The sequence below is a fragment of the Equus quagga genome, chromosome 4 (assembly GCF_021613505.1).
Source record: "Equus quagga isolate Etosha38 chromosome 4, UCLA_HA_Equagga_1.0, whole genome shotgun sequence".
NCBI lineage: Eukaryota > Metazoa > Chordata > Mammalia > Perissodactyla > Equidae > Equus > Equus quagga.
The window spans coordinates 114,904,483-114,920,120 of NC_060270.1; the positions used below are offsets into that span (position 1 = coordinate 114,904,483).

Sequence of the window (15,638 nt, forward strand, 5' to 3'; positions counted from 1 at the left end):
GGCTGGGGAGCCCAGCTCAGGAGGAGTGTAGAGGCGAATAGCGTGGACCAGGCATCTGGACTTTTCTCGCTGGGGCATACCGTCAGGTTCGCCGCTCCCAAGCCAGGTCTTTTCGTCTGCTTGATTTACTTGTAAGTCTCCGCGCCCGGCCCCAAGGTCACTTCGTGGGTATTTTCCAACGGACAGCGTGTGGGGATAGGAAAGATCTGCTCCAATTTGTCTTAATTCGGAGGATCCCCTGGAATAACATGCGTGAAATGCCTTGGCCCCGTAGCAAGGTAAGGAAGATTAGCTCCTCCGGGTTTGGAGTCTAGGTCAGCTAATCCGAGGGATTAAGCAACAGGATCAAAAATCGGTCTGTTTTCACCTCATTCTAACCATCTCTGTCCTTCGCCTTCACGTAGTTGTGCAGCTCGGGGAGCCGAGGAGAGGTGGCAAAAGCAGCCGTGGCCGAGACAAGGCGCAGGCCTCGGCGCCCGCCTCAGTCGCAGACAGGGCCTAGGATGGGCGGTCGCGCAATCAGCTCGTGGGGGTGGCTGCGGCGCAAACGCCTGGGTCCGGGGGAGGGCGGGAAGGGGAGGTGGGCTGCGCAAGGGGCAGAGGAGGGGTGGGGGCTGGGGAGGGGTGGGGGCCGGGGTGGGTGGGTCTGGCGGGGCCCAGGCCAGGAGCCAGGCTCTCCCGCGCCCCCACCCCCACGTGGCCCCGCGCAGCCAATGGCACAGCCTGGAGCGGGAGCCCTCGGGGAGGGAGGCGGCCCCCCGACCGGCCCAGGCCCCCTCCCAACCTGAACTTCGTTTTTATAAACGTCCCGCGATGAGCTAACCTGTTGGAGGGCGGGCGGGCGGGAGGCGGGAGGCTCGCGGAGGGAGAGAGGGCGAGAGGAAGAGGGCGGGAGCGAGAGACCGAGAGAGAAAGGAGAGGAGGGAGGAGGCGCGCCGCGCCATGGTGTCCTGCGCGGGGCCGGGGCCAGGGCCAGGGCCGGGCCAGGCCGGGCCATGAGCCGCCCCGGGAGCTGGGACATGGACGGGCTGCGGGCGGACGGCGGGGCCGCGGGGGCGGCCCCGGCCTCCTCCTCGTCCTCCTCCTCCGTGGCGGCGGCGGCGGCGGCGCCGGGCCAGTGTCGCGGCTTCCTCTCAGCGCCAGTGTTCGCCGGGACACACTCCGGGCGTGCGGCCGCGGCGGCGGCGGCGGCGGCAGCGGCGGCCGCGGCGGCCTCTGGCTTCGCCTACCCGGGGACCTCTGAGCGCGCGGGCTCCGCCTCGTCGTCGTCATCTTCGGCTGTGGTCGCAGCGCGCCCCGAGGCTCCCTCGGCCAAAGAGTGCCCGGCGCCCGGCGCAGCCGCTGCAGCGCCGCCGGGCGCCCCGACCCTGGGCTACGGCTACCACTTCGGCAACGGCTACTATAGCTGCCGCATGTCGCACGGCGTGGGCTTACAGCAAAACGCTCTCAAGTCGTCGCCGCACGCCTCGCTGGGGGGCTTCCCGGTGGAGAAGTACATGGACGTGTCGGGTCTGGCAAGCAGTAGCGTACCGGCCAACGAGGTGCCCGCGCGGGCCAAGGAAGTGTCCTTCTACCAGGGCTACACGAGCCCCTACCAGCACGTGCCTGGCTACATCGACATGGTGTCCACCTTCGGCTCCGGGGAGCCTCGGCACGAGGCGTACATCTCCATGGAGGGCTACCAGTCCTGGACACTGGCTAACGGGTGGAACAGCCAGGTGTACTGTGCCAAGGACCAGCCACAGGGCTCCCACTTTTGGAAATCATCTTTTCCAGGTAGGGACGTTGGAAAACGGGGGAGGTAAGAAGGGAAATGGGGAGGGAGGGAAGAAGGGGCGGGAAGGAGAGAAGGAAAAGACAAGACTAGGAGTGCATGCCCCTGCTTAGGGGTGGGCTCCTGTCGTCCTCGCCCAACCAGGGTTAACCCAGTGCAACAGTTTGTCGATTTCAGGTGAAATCTGTAAATTCCTCCTTTGATTTAAACTACCTCTCACAACCCTTTTCGTCTTGTGTGCAGGCACAGGCCTGTTTTTCTTCTAAAGTTGAGGGTCTTTGCATGCCCTTTGCTCAGGCCTCGGCCCCTCCTCCCCAAGGAGGTGTCACAAAGTTGGGCCCCACTTTTCAAGAACGTTACTGCCCCAGAGTGACCACTAAAGCTTCTAAGAGCTCACACCTCCAAACACAGGAGCACAAGAAATCAAAGCTTGAACAAACAGCCTGGATTTTTTTCTATATCTGTATATGTTTGTGCGCAACCGGCACTTGCAGAAACTGTCCTTATGAGCGTCCCCACTAACCACGCCATAAACTTGCAGGCTTGTTAAAATGCCGGTTGGAGAAACCAAGATGATCCATCAAATTGGCCTTGACTTTGAAGTGTAAATAATCTTTCTCTAATACGTTTAAATAATATATCTGTATAAATAATAAAGTGTAAACAGCCTGGCTCTCTATACTCCCTGTACCCCCTCCAAACGTATGCACACACTCCCCCGGAGCTGGTGCTCCATACACCGCAGTCTAATTTTTCCCGTGCTGTTTTTTATACCAGGGGATGTAGCTCTAAATCAGCCAGACATGTGTGTCTACCGTCGGGGGAGGAAGAAGAGGGTGCCCTACACCAAACTGCAGCTCAAAGAACTGGAGAACGAGTATGCCATTAACAAGTTCATTAACAAGGACAAGCGGCGGCGGATCTCGGCTGCCACGAACCTATCTGAGAGACAAGTGACCATTTGGTTTCAGAACCGAAGAGTGAAAGACAAGAAAATCGTCTCCAAGCTCAAAGACACCGTCTCCTGATGTGGACCAGAATGGCCACAGAGATTTTAAATGATTTCAGTTGTCTCCAAAAGACCTTTGGAAAGACTTGAATATGTATTTAATTCCCCTCATCCCCCGCCAGTGACGGCAAATTTTGTGAATTGTTTCTCTCTCTTCTCCTTATCTGGCTCTAAAACCTTTTGCTTCCCGACCTAACTTTGTAGTTCTGTTTTTTACTTGTTTATTGTTGATTTTGTTCTTGTCTAGGTTTATTTTTTATGACGTTTTTAATGTTCTGTTTCTCCCTCCAGGCCAGTATAAAGGACTTGAAGTATTTTTTAATAATCTCCCCAAATGAATTTCAGAAGTGCCATTCTGACTTTAGGGTTTTATTTTTTTTAATCACTTTATATGCCTGTTTCCAGCACTGATTATCTTCATAATCCATTAGGGCAGGACGATTTGCAGTCATTCATATCCTGTGATTGGGTAATTGAATCATTAGGTCTCAGCAGTCGCCCTGAGGCAAGTGGAAACAGCTCTGGGCAGGCAGTGCTCTAGAGTCACTGGGAAAGTCTAAAAACAGGAGGCTAGAGGTCCTGTGATGGCTTTAAAAGCAGCTACCTTATTAAATAGGGTTTGTGTCAATATTGGAATGAAGACAATCTGATTTTGGGTCTTTCACTTGCTGTTGTAATTGTATGTGTTTAATACACCTTGTAGATTTGTGCTTTTATGATCTTTAATTTGAAAATAATGTGTCCTCGTGGATGCCTTCGTGTCCCCAGCTCTAGATGAAGATTGTTAGGTGGCTGCAATTGGCAGAGTGACCCGTGGCTGATATAAATGCACCCCTCTCCTTGGCCTTGTGTCTGTGGGGCGGGGGTTGAGGCCATCTCAGTCCCCTGAAAGAGGCTGAATCAATGTGACCATGGTTGGGAACTTTTGTCCAGAACCCAATGAAGAACTTGACTGTCTGAACAAACATACTGGGCCTCTCCTGGAGCTCTAAAACATCTAACAAATGCAAAAAGTGCGGAGCTCTAAGGTCCAAGAAGAAAAAAAATGTTTCTGAAATGACGATAAATAACTACTTTTAAAGTGCTGCATATTTATACAACTGAGAGATTATTTTTGTAGATGCAATGTCTGTGAGCTGGGATACGTGGGCAGTGCTTCAGGCATTTAAAAATCACTTTTTACTCCTAGGGAGATGCAAATAAACAGAACTCTCTTGTTTCCTTTGAGTCTTTATACATTTGTTTTCTTTTTCCAAGTTCGCGTTACCTCTGAAACTCTTCTTATTTATTATCAAATCTTGTTATCCTGATCACTATGATGTTCCCTGTAGATGAAGGAAACTCAGCACCAGTTCTAGTCTCTGAAACCTCCAGGCTCTCCACTTCCGCCACTCCTCCCCTCCTTTTCCCGTGGCTTTAACATAAGTAGTGATGTCTTTAAATGAGGATATAATTTGTGGTGTCTACAATATTTTTTACCAGACCAGCTCAAAAACATCTCCAATAAAATTTTACTTCTCTTTCAATATTATCAATTTATTCAAATAGTTTTTTAAATCAGTATTTATGTACGTGCCCGGATATAGGAAAACGTGATCAGTTGGCAGCTTTCTTCCTAGAAAGGCCGGTATAAATATCTACTCTGGGAAGGTCTTGAAATTAGACATATCCATATTTGGCAATTGAAAAAGAAACATTTCAGGCTTATCCCTTATCGCCTTCTCCGGGCAGCCTGTACACAGCAGTTGACTGAAACCATAATTATACACCCTAAACCTCTGGACGCAATTTTTAGGCACTACAAACTTTGTTTTTGAGGCCTTTTGCCACTCAGGGTAATGGCCGCTAAGGAACTGGGTGCCTCGTCCTTGTTAGTACCCGGGCGCGATTAATTTAGTGGTTGCTAACTTTTTGGTATGTAAGTTAAATACAGATGTTTAAAACTTCACACAATATGTAAACTCTTCTGGCGGGAGGGCTGCCTTATAGATCTGGCAGAGAAAGCGCAGAGACCCAAGGTCCGGAGCTACTTTCGTTTTCTCTGGCCCGGCTTGACTTCTTTCATATCTGGCAACCGACTACGGCCGGCCAACTTTGTTTTAATTAAGAGAGAGAGAAAAAAGAAAAAGTGACCACGACGCAGTCTCTGGAGAAGAAATAACCTCTGCAAACGGGGCCACACCGTCTTCGACCTTTCGTTTTGGGAAGAGTTACTAACATTTCCTCTGTTCTTCTCACAAGATGCGTTTTCACCTAAAACGGGCCTGTTCTCCGTTCTTCTCCATCGTCGTCTTCCCCCCTTCTTTTTTGTAAATTCCAGACTCCAGGGCCGCACTCCATTTCCCAGGTCTCTTTCTCAGGTTTCCTGTTGTGGATAGGGGGATTGCCTCGAGGTCTTCCTTTCATCTGTAGTTTGCTAGTCAGTTTCCCTCCGCTTAAGAGAAATAGGAGATTTGCTGAAGATTAGAATTGCGCTCAAACGCTCTCCGGTGGAATTTGAATTGACGCTAAATCAATAACAGATGAAGACTTTGTTATTTATATGAATTCCTTTTATATTCCGAATTGAGGAGGGAGGAGAGGAGCCGGTCGGTGGCCCGTGGGGAGCCGTAAGGCGAAGGGAGCTTGGGGAGAGGCCTCTCCTTCGGGTGGAGACTGAGAGGCCGCAGGGAGAGCGCCTCCGAAACCTGGCAGGTTTCGAGCGCCGCTGGTGGAGAATCAAGGCCCGCGCGTGTATGCGTGATTCAAGAGGCGAAGGAGGCTAGGGAGCCGGCATGTACCGCCAGACAAAGGGGCGGCCGCGATGCTTCCCGGTGTCTGGCAGCTTGCTGGTTCCTCTGGCTCCGCTGTCCCGGCCAGCCTTGCCGCCACGATCTCCGACTTTTTGAGACGCTCGGCCGCGCCTGGCAGCGGGCCGTGACCGCACGGGTTGGCGACCCCGGGCCGGCTGCACCGCCCTTCGCTGTTGATCTTGACCGTGCGGCGGCGCCTCGCCAGGCGTGGAGCTCGCTCGCCATCTCCTGGGCGGTCAGAGGCATTGGCAGAGCTCGCCGTTTCGCTCCGCAGCCAAATCCTCCTTTCCCATTCTCCAGCTCACCAGTCTAGCCTCCTGCCCCCTCCCCCCTCGCTGCCCTCCCTCCCAGGCCGCAGCTCCCAGCTCCGTGCACACAACTTTGCCTGCTGGACTTAAGAAAGTATAAACCCAGGAGATAAGGTGGGGTGGCTGGGAACCATTTGAGCCAAGGAGAAATAGAGTCTAGTTGTTCTAGTATTTTCTGTTTCTCACTTAGTTCCTTGCAATCTTAGTCAGGGGCGGCGGGGGGGCGGGGGGGGGGCGGGTGGGCACACTGGAGCTGTGTGGCTGCCTAAGGGTCCGGAGAAGACGCCAGTGGACGTGGAAATAGCGGAGAATCGCTATATACAGAGATGAGAAGAGAAGAGACTGCAGGAGCTTTCGGGTCTGGAGAGGCTGCAGCTCCTCGGAAACAGGGAGTTTCCCAAAATGAGAGCCTGCGTCTCCTAAGTCCCTAGGAACTGAGGTTGCAGCTTGTGCGTACAACCCCCATGAAAGGACGGGGAGTGGAGTGCGTCTCTCTATGTCTGAGCTCCTAAGAAAACTGACAGAGCCCTGAGGATCCCCAGACTTGCCCACCTCCACCCCCTACCCCCTCCCTAGAGCGTGAGGACGAGGCAGATTGCGTTCCCCAGAGCCGCCCAATTGGTCGCCATAACTCACACAATAAAGTCGCAGCGCGGTGGTCAGCCTTGCCCTCCGGCGGCGCCTGTGTGGTCTCCGTGCTGGAGCTGGCGGTCTAACCAATTCCAGCTTGGCTCGGGGACCGCGAGGCGGGCTGCAGGCTGGGGAGGGCGCCAGTCACGGGGACGCTGCGGGTCTTGCGGCCAGAGGCAGGAGAGGAGGACCCCTAGTCCTTGGGTCAGACTAGACCGGAGGGCTTGTGGCGGGGGCTGCCACATTGCTCCGGGCAAGGCGGTGCTGCTCGGCCCGCCTCCCTATTCTCCAGACCCCCGAACTCGCCAGCGGCCGGCGCTCCTGGAGGCGCCGAGCGGAGGAGGAACGCTGCTAGCGGCTGCCTCGGTGTGCCCCCGCTGTTCCCAGCTGGGTGGCTCTGGCTCTTCTGTCCTTCCACACCAGGTCCAGGGAGCTCGTCCTGCTCTGTCCACCACGGAGTGGATGAAGTTTGGCGTTCTGGTTTGCAGGATGTAGTCGCCAAGGTGACTCCTGGCGATAAAAGGAATGTAGCCTTTGGTCACGATTCGCCAAAGGAGCTGCCCCGTCCCCAGGCCAGCATACTCCATGGACCTGGATGGCGACTTCCCTAGGAGCAGAGGGCTTGGCCATGGAGGAGCAGACCAGGAATGGTGTGAAGCCTCCTTCCTGGAGGCCAAACTTGGGCAGAGTTTGTGGTGCATTTCTCCACCGGCAGCAAACTGTGCCTGCAGCCTGGGACCCAGGGCTCAGAGCGTGGGTCTTTGCCGCTAGATCATTCATGCAGAGTCCTCTCCAGAAGGACTGGGTGGGGAGGGATGGGGTAAAAATAGCATTGCTCAGGCCTAGGGACAGAGGTGGTGGCCCGGCCAAATCGCAGGATCTCCAGACGAGCCAAGGGGTGTGTGGTACTGAAGAAGGCCTCAGCTTCAACTTAAAGCTGGCAGAAGCAAGTCTGGCCTAGGTAGCTGGCAGAAAACGGGAACAAGAGGCCAATCAAGACCAAGAAGGGTCCCAAGGGACACTCCTGGCAAAGGCCCCCGATGCCCATGCCCCCAACTGCTGAAGCCGGGGGGAAACTCACAGAGGCCTCACCTTCACACAACATGCCTTGGCTCTGCCTGGCAGCCTCGTCCTTCGCCATCGAATATTGAGGGTGTTATCATAATACCCTGAAGGGGGGGAAAACGGGTCGGGGGATGTAGGCGGTGCTGAAATGACCGGCTTTGAAGAACCTGCAGGCAAAGTTTCGTCCAATCGTCTGAGCCTGTCCTCTTATTCCCGGTTGTAACTAAATACTGCTGCGAGCGGAGCCGAAGCCCTTTGTTGGAGATGTGTGAGCGCAGTCTCTACAGAGCGGGCTATGTGGGCTCGCTCCTGAATCTGCAGTCGCCCGACTCCTTCTACTTCTCCAACCTGCGGCCGAATGGCGGCCAGTTGGCCGCGCTTCCCCCCATCTCATACCCGCGCGGCGCGCTGCCCTGGGCCACCACGCCCGCCTCCTGCGCCCCAGCGCAGCCTGCCGGTGCCACCGCCTTCGGCAGCTTCTCACAGCCCTACCTGGCTGGCTCTGGGCCTCTTGGCTTGCAGCCTCTGGGCGCCAAGGACGGACCCGAAGAGCAGGCCAAGTTTTATACGCCAGACGCGGCCGCCGGGCCAGAGGAGCGTGGCCGTGCCAGGCCCTCCTTCGTCCCCGAGTCTAGCCTGGCCCCCGCGGCCGCTGCTCTCAAAGCGGCCAAGTACGACTACGTGGGTGTGGGCCGTGCTGCGCCGGGCTCTGCAGCCCTGCTCGAAGGGACCCCGTGCGCCGCCGGCTTCAAGGACGACGCCAAGGGCCCGCTCAACTTGAACATGACAGTGCAGGCGGCGGGCGTCACCTCTTGCTTGCGACCTTCGCTGCCGGACGGTAAACGGTGGCCACGCTCCCCGGGCCAGTTTGAGCCGGGATGGGAGGTGGGGTGCAGGGGAGAGTGTGTAGGGGGAGGGAGCCGCCTGGGTGGGCAGGCAACAGGGAGCAGGCCAGGCTGACTTGGGTTGGGGCTGTGTTGCAGGCCTGCCGTGGGGGGCGGCCCCGGGGAGAGCCCGCAAGAAGCGGAAACCCTACACCAAGCAGCAGATTGCGGAGCTGGAGAACGAATTCCTCCTCAACGAATTCATCAACCGGCAGAAGCGCAAGGAATTGTCCAACAGGCTTAACCTCAGCGACCAGCAGGTCAAAATTTGGTTCCAGAACCGGCGTATGAAGAAGAAGCGCGTGGTGCTGCGCGAGCAGGCGCTGGCGCTATACTAGCCCGGAGGGTGGCCACCGCCCCGCGGGTCCGGATCTGCCTTTTTGAGCCAAGGCCTGGCGTGGAGGAAGAGCTGAAACTGGGGCTTTTCCTTCCCCTTCTTCTCCGCTGTTCCCAGGTACCCTCCCGCTCAGTATGCAGCCCCAGAAGCCAGCAGACTTGGAGACCTGGCCAGTTGGGCCTTTACGCTTTCGCCTTTTTCAGAGGGGCATAAGAAGGTTGCAACACAACCTTGGCCTTGAGTTTTCCCGAGTAGGGGTCACCTGTTCTAGCCCTTGGCTGGGATATTTACACTGGGCCTCGCTGTAGCTCCCTCGTAGTTGAATTTCACCTTCCACCTGGTTAGTTTCCCTTTTTTCTTCTCCCCAGCCCTCCTGTATTTAGCAAGGGCCTAACTCAGAGTGGAATTGAATTTAAGAAGGCCTCCTGGGTGTAGTGGAAAGGGCTGAGGGCACAATTGTGTCTCTTTGCATCCAAAGCTTCTTGTGGCAAAGCCAGAGTGTCAACTCTGGAAGAAGGAAAGATGGCACCATTCCCCCTCCTCTCTGCCCTGGCTGGTTAGGGAGGACAAAAGCCAGCCTAGACCTTTAGATTTTGGGAGGAAAGCAGAGGGGAAGGACAGGGTGGCAGGACAAACTCCAGAGACACCTCTGAGTTCAGAATGAGCTGGCCCCTCCAGCTGGGCGGAATGGACTGGATACTTCCTTCCCGTGGATGGGACTAGGTAGGCTGGGGCTCCACAGCAAACTGCAATCTCCAGAGAGGACTGGTAAAATTCCCTACTTCTCCCAGCTCCTTACACATGCCTAGGCCAGAGCCCTGCACTCTGTAACTGGACCCCCAGAGCTGAGTTCTGGTGAGAAGAGCTGCTAGTCTCCTTTGAAGCTAGGTTGCACTAGGAGGAAGGAAAAATATCCAGGGGGTAGAGAAGGGAGTGAGCCGAGGTGGGGGGGGGGGGGGTCCTACATTCCAACTGTAAATAAGGCTTTCCTGTCTTGGTGAGTAGAGGTGTGGAAGACGACATGTCTTTCTTTCTTGAATTACCATAATGGGTCACTGCAGGGAGAGATGAAATCTCCTCCACAAGTCAGGGGATGAGGAAGGAGCCCCCTCAGACCCTCAGCTCCTGGTCGCTGCTCTTGATAAGTAGAGAGGAGCAGAAGTTCCCCTCTCTTCACCCTCTCCACCACCCGCAAACTCCTCCAGGGGCCCAGCCACTGTGCCCTTTCTAAGGCCCTGTCTGGCCTACCCCAGAGAAGTCTTTGAGACCCTGGGCCCTGCCCTGGAGCTTGCTTTGTGGAGGCTGGGGTTCCTGAATGCCAGATGGAGTTGTTCTGGGTGTGCTGGGGTGTCCTACCTTAACATCAGTGAACCCAAGGGCCCCTCCAAGCTCCTTCTACCTACCATCCCTGCCTCTTCTCCCTCTCCTTCTGAGAAGTAGCGTCCCCCCCCCCAACTCCTAGCAAGATGTACGACAGCCAGAGAATTGAAGACTCCTTCCCAAAGTCCAGTGACTTATTTTCATTGGAGGACCAGGCCCTAGCTCTGGAGTGGGCACCTCACAGGGAGCCCTGAGTCTCAGCCCAACTGGTCTCAGTTGATGTTTATACTAACTGCATTTTCTCTGCTATCTAATAGTTGTTGTGCATGTTTCCTTTTGTTTTGATTTTGTCAAAAACAACAGCTTGTATATATCAGACACATAGAAATGTTTTGGGTGGAAATAAATATCCAGGTCCCAGCCAAGGGACTGATGTTGATTTTTCAAAACGTTTTGGATTCCCCCCTAATGTTTTTCAGGCCACCAAATTCATTTCTCTTTTCTGGTTGTGGTTTCACTGCGGGTGTTTCTTGACTGTTCATTAAATGAGAAAATGGCTTCCAAGTCAGTCAGGAAATGGTATATAAAAGCCTATGAACAAAATGTGTATGAAACATCCAGGGTGAGCGGAACCACGAGCAGATGTGAGTGTATCTCACACATTAAGTGAACCCTCAGCTTGTTGCAGGCTGGGATTTCCGCATTTTGCCTAAATTTTTAAACTCTGACGCTTGCTGTTATTGGGGGGCTGCGAAGATGTGAGTTTCCTCAGATTTCAATAAAAATAGAAATTCTTCAGATTTCAATACAAAACATCTCTCCCACTGTGTTTTGCTCAGGCTTCCCTTGAACAGGCTATGCCCTATGGAAATCCTCCATACTGGCACCTCTGCCTGGAGCCCAGCAGGCTCCCTTGGGAAATGTGGCTTCCGCACCCCCTAGGCCTTCAGAGCCTCTAGCTCAGGCTGGGAAAGCTGGGGCCTGCTCTGAATTCACCGTCCTCTTGCAGACCCCAGGTCTCAGCTAGGTCAGAGATGGAAACTAGAGAATTGCTAGCTTTTAGCAAGTGAGAGAATTAGCAAAACCACTAAATCTCTAATACTGACTATTGAATGGTTCCAACTCGCTTTCCCTGAAGCGAATTTGATGTGTAGTTTTAAAATGTATTTTAAAGAGCTCCTTTGAAAAAACACACAACGGGGAAAAAAGGAAGCCAGAGGCCCAATCCCAAGAAATGCTTCCTCACCTGGTGGGGCTCAGGGAAGTGGTGGGACCAAGAGCCGAGTCTCTGCGACAGTCGGCGGAGGTTTGCCTCCCCCAAAACAAGCTAACAAAGGCGGAGGCCACACTCAGACCTCAAGCCCGGAGGGCTGGGTAAAGGACCAGAAAACCGGACTTAGACCCAGACCCTAACACAACACATAGAGGCTGTTTCTTTCCAACATATAGCATTAAATTATCGTGTTCTTTTGCTTTAGCCTGGGATGTGGGGTAGGAGGAGAGATTCACAGAGACCACTCCCCAAAGAGATTGCAATTATTCCAGGTGTAAAGTTCTGTCTGTCGTTTGGGGCTTCAGCAGTCTTTTTCAAATCTATCCCTTTTACTGATCCATACAAATACAAAGGCGGCGATGTCCTCTCTCCCTTCCTAGCCGAGGTCCTGGCAGGGATTTGGAACCACGACGAAATTCGAAATTCGTAAGAAACAAACGCCCGGAGAGAAATGATGCTGAAATCTGAGTGCTCAACATTTCCTCGTACAAAGACAAATGCTGCAGTTCAGGCAGGCCTCTTAAGCAAGAAAACGGTTTTTAAACGAGAAAAAAACAGCTTCGTCTGGCATTCAATCGGCTGCAAGCTCAGAGGCCGACGGGGGACTCTTTTAAGGCCTGGGGGCTCTCCCCAAGGGAGGCGGGCTGGGGAGGCTTCCGGAAGACCAGCGGGTGGAGGAGAAATCCAGAACCGTTGTAAATATTCATGTCTGGGGGGGGTGCCCCTTCACTCCGCCTCTCCCAGCTGCATCCAGCCCCCCCTTAGTGGCGCGGGGGGGGGGGGGGGGGGCTCGGCGCCTATCCGATCGTCCTTGGACAAAGGTGATCTCCCCACATTTTTGTTCTCCAGTCACTTGACTTCAGGAGCCTATTCCGAAGGCTCTGCAGGGAAGGGACTGGCTCTGGGTGTTTTCCCTGCGTTTCTCCTCTTCTTTCGTTTCCTAAAAGAGCATAAATAATTAAAGTTTGGCAGGGAGGAAAAGCTTTCTTGCAGAACTGTAGTGGCAATAAATGAAATGACTCAGAATCCCTTCCCCAGTCAGCTTTTACGAGAGCTGCCAGACAGTGTCTGTTCACGTTCTCCAGATACCAGGGGCGCCCTGACAAAGTTAAGGTCAAGTTAGTGTCTTATCTTGGGTGGCTCAAAATTACCGCATCGCGTACGGGCGCTGTGCGGAAAGCTACCACTCGCGGAGCTGCTGGCTGTGCCCGGAGCGTCCGATGCGCTCCCTGCGCTTCGAGTGGGGCCGCGCAGGGAAGGACAAGGCCACAGCGCTGGGGTCTTCACGGTAGGTTCTCGAGCGGGACGCGCGGGTCGGGAGGCTGCGGTTTTCCTTGGGTTTCCGGGTGAGGATCGAGGAGGGAGCTGGGGCCAAAGGGCGAAGCAGGCTGGGCCCAGAACGAAAGCCTTGGACTGGGTGTGGGGGCGGGGGTCCGGGCTACTGCGCGGAGAAGGGTCCGCCGCCCCTTTCTCCTATGCACCCGCGCGCCGCTGCAGATGGCGCACCCTCCCCCGCCAAAGCGCGGCTCCAGCGGGAGCCGCCGTCGCCATGTCGTTGAACTTGAATGGTTCGTCCTCCCCATTTCCCTCTTCAGCGGTCAGGAGGCTCCACTTTGGGAGCCTGCGCCCCACCCTGTGCAGAGAGAAAGTGTGAGAATTTTGCGCACCCCCAGACACATAAAGACCGAGCTGGGGGCCCCGCCGCCGCTGCCCTGGGTCCTGAGCTGCCGCAGGGCCAGTATGTAGCGTCCGGGGAGCCATTTTAGGAGAGAGATCTAGGGGCGTCGACCACGAGCTCGGGAGGGAGAGGCTTGGGCCGGGGATGGAGATGGCGAGGCAGATAAGTGTACTGGCGGTCTGGGCTGAGAAGGGGGTGAGCTGGAATCTGGGCGAGGGTGCCAGTTTCGAGAAGGGTGCATACAAGGATGGGCAGTTCTGGGTGGGAGGGAGGCTCCTTGCCCTCCAGTCGCCACCGACCTGTTTGCGCAGCGTTCGGAGGGAAGCAGAGGTGGGAGGGGGGCAGAGGAGCGAGAGTGGGAGGGAGAAAGGGAGGGAGGAGAAAAAGGGGGGGGGGACATCGGCCAGAAAATAGATATGAGCTCTGATCACCCGCCTTTTCTCTGTCTGTCGGCGTGGTGGGCAGAGCTCACCGCACGGGCACTGCGGCAGCCGGGGCCAGGGAGGGAACCCGCTTCACAGCCTGCGCCGCCTGCCCTGGGCGTAGGGCAGAGGCCCAGGACCAGAGCTGGGATTGCCTGGGCAGAGGAATCCTGGGGAGAGGGGCAGCTTCCTGCCCTTGGTTCTTGGATTTGGGTTTGGGGAGCTTCTTTCTAAGACAGATTTTACCTTTGGAAAGCGCTGGCTGTCCCGGAGGTGGGAGCCCAGGCCTCGCCTGGACCCCTGGGCTAGGAAAGAGGGACGCGGTGGCCGGCCGCCGAGGAGAGTGAGGCCTTGGGGCGAGTGGATGGGGGGCCCTCAGGGCCAAGTGGCGCAGAAGGCCTTGAGCAAGGAGGCAAGAGCCCCTGAGAGCCCCTCCTCAGAGCCAACGGACCTCCCAGGGGGCCGCAGTGACCGCGCCGGCCCAAAGGCACCACAGGAGCCTCGGGGAGATGCGGCGCGGATGTGTAGGCCTTGGCGAGGCTCCGAAGCAGGGAAGGGGCTGGATGTGAGGCGGGCTGGTCCCAGTCCAGGCCAGAAAGCAGAGATGGTGAGGAGGGCGGAGGCGCCGGTGGTTTGTGTCTGGTTAAGGGGGAGCGGGAGCCCAAGCAGCCTGAGAGTAGGACTCCAGATCCTTTTGTTCACCAGACCCCCCAGCTTCTAGAGGGCCACGGGGCGTCTCCCCTGGCTGACCTCTCTCCTTGCATTAGCACTGGGAGAGAAAGGCAGAGAGGCGACAGGGAGAGAGATAGATAAGGTGACACACAGCTAGGGGAAGGGAGAGAAGATCAGAGGAAAGGAGAGGAGAAAAGTAAGAGGAAGGAGGAAGGAAAGAGGAAACGAGAGGGGAGTGAGAGGACAGAAGATGCTTAAGAGAGACGAAGGAAGGAGAAAGAGAGACGAGAACAGAGAGAGGAGAGAAGGAGACAGGCCAAGTGGGCACTGAGGCCCTGGCCCGGGTCAGCTCCTGGTATGGTTTTGGCGTGGGTTTTCCAAAGCTTGCACTCCCGCTCCTGGGGTCAGGAGTGGCGGGAGCCAAGTTACTCCGCGGTGAACAAGCCGGGCAGAGAAATATGTAAATCAGGGCTTCTTGCGCCCCCAAGAGCGGCGCAATTAAGCCCCTTGAACAAGAAGCAACAAGCTCCCAGCGGGCAAGCTGCAGAGGGTAGCGGCATCGCGGGGGAGGGAGCGGCTGCAGGAAGGGGTGTGGGGGGTGGGAACCTCACACCCTCACACCTAGTCCCCTGTGCCCCGGGCTGGGTCTCCCCCCTCCGCTCTCTGCTTCTTTCCCTTCCCCCTTCCTCCCCCTTCCTCCCCCTCCCTCCTCCTCCCCGCCGGCCTCGGTCCGCGTACTTAAAGCGGCGCGGGCGGGCGCGGGCGGGCGGCCCAGCCGGGCGGTGGCAGATGCACCCAGCAGTGGCAGCCGCTGGCGGCGCACAGGTGACCGGCCTGCGGCGCAGCCTGGTCAGAGGGCGCCCAGGGAGAGCTGGCTGAAGAGGGAGGCCGATCCGCCCCCAGCACGCGCGTGTCTCGGCGCCAGGAGCCGTCCTGGGGCGTGTTGGCGAGCGCTGATATAGATATAAGGACATTTCTCTCCATGGCGTCACGTGACATAATTACCACCAGAATCAATCAAGATGAATTGCACGTCAGCGCCCGGTGGGGATTTTTGCTTAGTTGATCCTGGCCCAAGCCTCTTGTGCAATCGATGGCTCAGGTTGGCGGCTCGGGGAGCGGCCCGGGGCTCGCCGGCGCGCACGCCACGGAGCCATGAACGACTTTGACGAGTGCGGCCCGAGCGCAGCCAGCATGTACCTGCCCGGCTGCGCCTACTATGTGGCCCCGTCGGACTTCGCCAGCAAGCCGTCGTTCCTGTCGCAACCGTCGTCCTGCCAGATGACTTTCCCCTACTCTTCCAACCTGGCGCCGCACGTCCAGCCCGTGCGCGAAGTGGCCTTCCGCGACTACGGCCTGGAGCGCGCCAAGTGGCCGTACCGCGGCGGCGGCGGCGGCGCGGGGGGCGGCGGCGGCGGGGGCGGCCCCGGAGGGGGCGGCAGTGGCGGCGCCGGGGGCTACGCTCCCTACTACG

General features: G+C 56.5%; 3 protein-coding genes across 3 annotated transcripts in view; all 3 read left to right on the forward strand.

The window, feature by feature from the left end:
• Positions 1-995: 995 nt before the first annotated feature.
• HOXD13 (homeobox D13) lies at positions 996-2,802 on the forward strand. Its single transcript, XM_046657778.1, has 2 exons — positions 996-1,776; positions 2,552-2,802. Exons 1-2 carry the CDS (start codon positions 996-998, stop codon positions 2,800-2,802), a joined length of 1,032 nt encoding a protein of 343 aa, XP_046513734.1.
• A 5,040-nt stretch (positions 2,803-7,842) lies between these two features.
• On the forward strand, positions 7,843-8,800 carry HOXD12 (homeobox D12). Its single transcript, XM_046657980.1, has 2 exons — positions 7,843-8,416; positions 8,562-8,800. Exons 1-2 carry the CDS (start codon positions 7,843-7,845, stop codon positions 8,798-8,800), a joined length of 813 nt encoding a protein of 270 aa, XP_046513936.1.
• A 5,635-nt stretch (positions 8,801-14,435) lies between these two features.
• Positions 14,436-15,638, forward strand: part of HOXD11 (homeobox D11) — a 6,389-nt gene continuing 5,186 nt past the window's right edge. The window contains exon 1 of the mRNA XM_046659860.1: positions 14,436-15,605. Coding sequence (XP_046515816.1) covers positions 15,320-15,605 — 286 coding nt within the window. The 5' untranslated portion in view covers positions 14,436-15,319. The remainder of the gene's footprint in view (positions 15,606-15,638) is intronic.

Bases quoted from the DNA above. Each gene is read 5' to 3' on its own strand.
- HOXD13 (XM_046657778.1), top strand. From the start codon at position 996: ATGAGCCGCCCCGGGAGCTGGGACATGGACGGGCTGCGGGCGGACGGC. The intron at 1,777-2,551 runs GTAGGGACGTTG...TTTTTATACCAG, and splicing joins TTGGAAATCATCTTTTCCAG to GGGATGTAGCTCTAAATCAG.
- HOXD12 (XM_046657980.1), top strand. From the start codon at position 7,843: ATGTGTGAGCGCAGTCTCTACAGAGCGGGCTATGTGGGCTCGCTCCTG. The intron at 8,417-8,561 runs GTAAACGGTGGC...GCTGTGTTGCAG, and splicing joins GCGACCTTCGCTGCCGGACG to GCCTGCCGTGGGGGGCGGCC.